This window comes from Procambarus clarkii, chromosome 15 (assembly GCF_040958095.1).
Source record: "Procambarus clarkii isolate CNS0578487 chromosome 15, FALCON_Pclarkii_2.0, whole genome shotgun sequence".
NCBI lineage: Eukaryota > Metazoa > Arthropoda > Malacostraca > Decapoda > Cambaridae > Procambarus > Procambarus clarkii.
In genome coordinates, this window is record NC_091164.1 from 31,240,509 (window position 1) to 31,245,744 (window position 5,236).

General features: G+C 42.0%; 1 protein-coding gene across 1 annotated transcript in view; it reads right to left on the minus strand.

Annotated features, from left to right (window-relative positions):
• Nucleotides 1-2,137, minus strand: part of LOC123750388 (golgin subfamily A member 6-like protein 6) — a 278,485-nt gene extending 276,348 nt beyond the window's left edge. The window contains exons 1-2 of the mRNA XM_069325164.1: nt 2,110-2,137; nt 172-1,717 (exon numbers count right to left, since the gene is read on the minus strand). Of these exons, the coding sequence (XP_069181265.1) occupies nt 172-1,717; nt 2,110-2,137 (1,574 nt within the window). The remainder of the gene's footprint in view (nt 1-171; nt 1,718-2,109) is intronic.
• Between the last annotated feature and the right edge of the window lie 3,099 nt (nt 2,138-5,236).

Consider the following 5,236-nt stretch of genomic DNA (forward strand, 5'->3'; position numbering starts at 1 on the left):
CATACACACATTCACACACACATTCACACACACATTTATACACACATTCACACACACATTCATACACACATTCATACACACAGCACTCCTTCTTACTCCCTGAGAAGTAAGGCAAACGAAGCAGGAAGGCGGAAGGAGAGTGAAGGTCAGAAGTGAACTAGCACAGTTTACCTAGTGGACAGCTCACTGACATTCCTCTTGCACTTCTCGTGTTCCTCTTCCATCAAGCTACTTTTTTCTGCCATTTTGTTCTTCTCCTCTTGAGTATTTCTGAGCTGCTGTGCCTGTCTGTCTTTTTCGCTCTGTAGAGCCTTGTTTCCAACCCGTAACTTACTGGCCTCTTCTTCAATAACGGAGAGTTGCTCTTCAATAAGTCTTTTCTCCACTTCAGTCTTTCTGATTGTTTCTTCTTTTTCTTCCTTCAGAACAACGTTTGCTGTTTGAAGGACCCTGACCTGTTCCTCCAGGAGTGAGAGTTGCTCTTCAACAAGTCTTTTCTCTCCTACTGTGTTATTATTTAACTCTTGCAGCTGTTGTGTCTCTCGCTCTAGCTCACTGACCCTCGTCAACGCCGTCTTGACCCTCTCCTGGGCTCGGGTCTCCGCAAGCTCCAGTTCTCGGTTCCTCGTCTTGACCAGCTTTGAGTCCTCCTCCACTTGATGAATGTCAGCCATTAGACGACGATTTGTCTCCTCTGCTATGCGAACATCGTTCTTAGTCTTCCTGTTTTCTTCCTTGAGCAGCCTCGAGTCCTCCTCCGCTTGACGGATCTCCTCCTTGACCAGTCTCGAGTCCTCCTCTACTTGACGGATCTGGGACTTTAATAGCACAATCTCCTCCTGAGCAAGGCGCACTTCGTTCTTAGACTTCATGTTATCTTCCTTGACCAGCCTCGAATCCTCCTCCGCTTGACGGATCTCTTCCTTGACCAGCCTCGAGTCCTCCTCCATTTGACGGATCTGGGACTTTAATTGAATATTTTCCTCCTGAACAAGGCGCACTTCGTTCTTAGTCTTCATGTTATCTTCCTTGACCAGCCTCGAATCCTCCTCCGCTTGGCGGATCTCTTCCTTGACCAGCCTCGAGTCCTCCTCTACTTGACGGATCTGGGACTTTAATAGCACAATCTCCTCCTGAGCAAGGCGCACTTCGTTCTTAGTCTTCATGTTATCTTCCTTGACCAGCCTCGAATCCTCCTCCGCTTGACGGATCTCTTCCTTGACCAGCCTCGAGTCCTCCTCCATTTGACGGATCTGGGACTTTAATTGAATATTTTCCTCCTGAACAAGGCGCATTTCGTTCTTAGTCTTCATGTTATCTTCCTTGACCAGCCTCGAATCCTCCTCCGCTTGACGGATCTCTTCCTTGACCAGCCTCGAGTCCTCCTCTACTTGACGGATCTGGGACTTTAATTGAATATTTTCCTCCTGAGCAAGGCGCACTTCGTTCTTAGTCTTCATGTTATCGTCCTTGACCAGCCTCGAGTCCTCCTCCACTTGACGGATCTGGGACTTTAATAGCAAAATTTCCTCCTGAGCAAGACGCACTTCGTTCTTAGTCTTCCTGTTGTCCTCCTCGAGCAAATGATTAGCTGTATATAGGTGAGTGTTTTCCTCCTTCAGCTTGAGGTTGTCAGCTTGGTGAGCCATGTTGAGGCACTCCAGCTGGTCCAGAGTGTCCAGGAGGCGGCGGGTGGCGTTCTCCCTCTCCTTCACACCTGCCAACACATCAAATATTTAGCTATATTTTTGGTAAATATAAATTCAAAGTTTTTTATATATTAGATTTAAATATTGAAAGATATAGCATCATCCGTGATATTGTTTCTAGGATTACAGCTGAATGTCCAGCAACTCCTTAAACACTTCCTACCCCCCCATCCCAAATCCTCATCCTGAATCCTTCCCAGTACTATATAGTCGTATTGGCTTGGCACTTTCCCCCCTGATAATTACCTTCCCTTCCCTTCCTTAAACACTTCTGCTTGTATGTAACAGGAAACATATTATTATGTTAACCTCTTCATAAAGCACATTCCTGACCAAACTGTGCACTACAGGCCTTGAAGTGCGCTCCAGGACCTGAATTACTCTTCAGACCTTGATGTACACTTCAGGCAATAAAGTACACTCCACATCCTGACGTACACTTCAGGCATGGAAGTACACTCTACTCCGGACCCTGAAATACACTCCAGACCATGATGTACACTTCAAGACGTAAAGGGCACTTCACACCCTGCAGTACACTCCAGGCCTGAAGTACACTCCAAGCCCTGAAGTACACTCCAGGCCCTGAAGTGCACTCCAGGCCCTGAAGTACACTCCAAGCCCTGAAATACACTCCAGGCCCTGAAGTACACTCCTGTCCCTGAAGTACACTCCAGGCCCTGAAGTACACTCCTGGCCCTGAAGTACACTCCAAGCCCTGAAGTACACTCCAGGCCCTGAAGTACACTCCAGGCCCAGAATTACTCTCAAAGTCCGGCAGACAATTAAGGCCTTGACGTATACTCAAAGTCCTAAAGTTACTGTAGTACCCAAAGTACACTCCAGACCCTGAAAACACTCCAAAAACTGAAGTACACTCCTGACCCTGAAAACACTCCAGAAACTGAAGTACACTCCTGACCCTGAAGTACACTTTCAGACCTTTAAAAACGCTAAAGACCCAGAAGTTCACTTCAGGCCATAAAGTACACTCCAGGACTTAAATTACTCTACACCCTGAAATATACTCCAGGTTCTGAAGTGCACTCCAGACCCTGAAGTACACCTCAGACATTGAAGTACACTCCAGACCCTAAAGTACACTGAAAGTCCTGAGTACACTGAATGCCTGAGCCGGCCAATACATGGTTGATGATGGTAGTAATATTTTAATATTTGGAAACTTTAAACTAAATGACCACGCATGTAGCGATTTTGCGTTCAGTAAACACTTACTGAGTTGTAAATTGAATGCCTGAGTCGGCCAATACAAGGTTTGTGATAGTAATATTTTATTTTACGATGAAGAAACTTTAAACTAAAAAATGAGGTCACATGGAGGGATATCTATGTTCAGTAAACAGTTACTGAGTTGTAAACTGAATGGTTGAGCCACCCAATACATGGTTGATGAAAATAGTATTTTACGATGGAAAAACCTCCTCCTAAACTAAAAATGAGCTCACATGAAGTGATTTTCACTTACTGAGTTGTTAACTGAATGGCTGAGCTATCCAATACATAGTTGGTGATAGTAGTATTAATTTATGATGGAAAACTTTAAACTAAACTAAAATGAGCACACATGAAGTGATTCCCACATTCAATAAACACTTACTAAGTTGTTAACTGAATGTCTGAGACATCCAATACATGGTTGATGATAGTAGTATTAATGACATTGATAATACGAGGTCTTGAACTAGATACTGACAAGGGAACAAAAACAAGCTGTGATATTGAAAAGAAACTGAACTGAATTTGAAAGTTGATTAATATATGTAATGTGAAGCCAATATACTGGAAAACAGTAAGCAAACTTTATTTGAAAAGAATATGAGAAGACTGAAAAGCAGAGCGCGGGGAAATGGGTAAAAATAAGAAGTAATGATCGTCATAAACATAACATAACATATCCACGACCGTAATTAATACACAGTGAACACTCTTAAAACTATGCTCACCGTGAAATCTCGTCACTAAGCATAACTTGTCACTCTGCGAAACAAATTATTGACAATAAGTGCGACAGTGAGAATAAAAATGACCACTTATGTTTTGGAGTGCTATTTTAGTCAAGAAATACTGTAAAGGATGATTATTGACTAAAGAGAGAAAGAGGAGGAGGAGGAGGCTATGTATGTAGTGATCACGTCTCCCCAAACTCCTCTGTCTTCGGGAGGTTGGTGTGGTGCATATTTCACAATACCTTTTCTTTCCTCCTAAGTCAGCCTCTTATTTCGTGGACTGCTGGTGTTTGATGTGTTTGATGTGTTGAAGTGCTTAAAGGAACCTTATTTGCTAGAAAAAAAAATTCCTGTGAAATAATGCGTGTTATATGTTTTTACTATCTAGCTAATAGCGCATTGCCTGGCTAATAATGAAATGTCACATTTTGTCTGACTCACTTAGCACAAGTGAAGAGAAAATATTGAAAAACTTGCAAAGGTTAAAATTCTGTGAAATCATATTTGTTATGTTAAGTTTTGACTAGCTGATTAATAGCATACTACATTATTGTCTTTTTATGTTAGGTTTACCTCGATAGAGTTGTAATGCTTGGAAATTGTATGTGCGGATCCCGTTTCCCTCTTACTTCTCATAAATAATGGATGCTGTAAAGTATTTTTTATGGAACATGACTCTTCTTATTCTTACCCCCTTTTTAAAACTATCTCTCTCTCTCTCTCTCTCTCTCTCTCTCTCTCTCTCTCTCTCTCTCTCTCTCTCTCTCTCTCTCTCTCTCTCTCTCTCTCTCTCTCTCTCTCTCTCTCTCTCTCTCTCTCTCTCTCTCTCTCTCTCTCTCTCAATATGGATGTGGGTTATTTGTGTGGGCTCGGGAGATATGATCACCACATATAAGTTTCTCAAAGAAAATGATGCAGAAGTGAGGTTTGTCTTTGATGGCTGTGCACGTGACAATGTAAAATTAAAATGTGCAAAGATGTTTTAGGGTGCTATTTAGTCGAGAAATGAAAAAAAATTGTTTTTATTGACTAGTGAGACCCCGTAGCATGTATGGTGTGGGATATTGTGTTCCTTAACCTAGTCAAGAAAAAGACAGACAACAACAATAGCTACTCCGCTCGAAAGCTCGCTCCCGCAGTCATGTGGTAGCGAGCCTCGCGCCTATTTGATTTGATAGAAAGAAAAAATGAAGACTAGTAGTCCTGTTTTTAAGATGAAAAACTTTTAACTATAAAAAAGTTTGACTGAGTGACTGACTGACTGCTTTTCTGGTCAAGTCTGCAGGTCTGCAAGAAATAATAGTAATGAAGGTAGCGAACATGTCTCCTCAGCTCTTCTATCTTCCGCAAAGCCTTTCCTCCTATCTCAACCCTATTAGTTCATGCACTCGTATTTCACTTTTTGTTAAAACTAAATCTACACACGCGATATGAAATGTGAAAAAAAATCTTACATTATGCTGTTATCAGTGCTTGAATAAAATTATTAAGAGTGCTGAACATTCTGTGTCATTGTCTTGCTACGATATTAAAAGTCTATGTTTTTCGCTGGGGCTACTG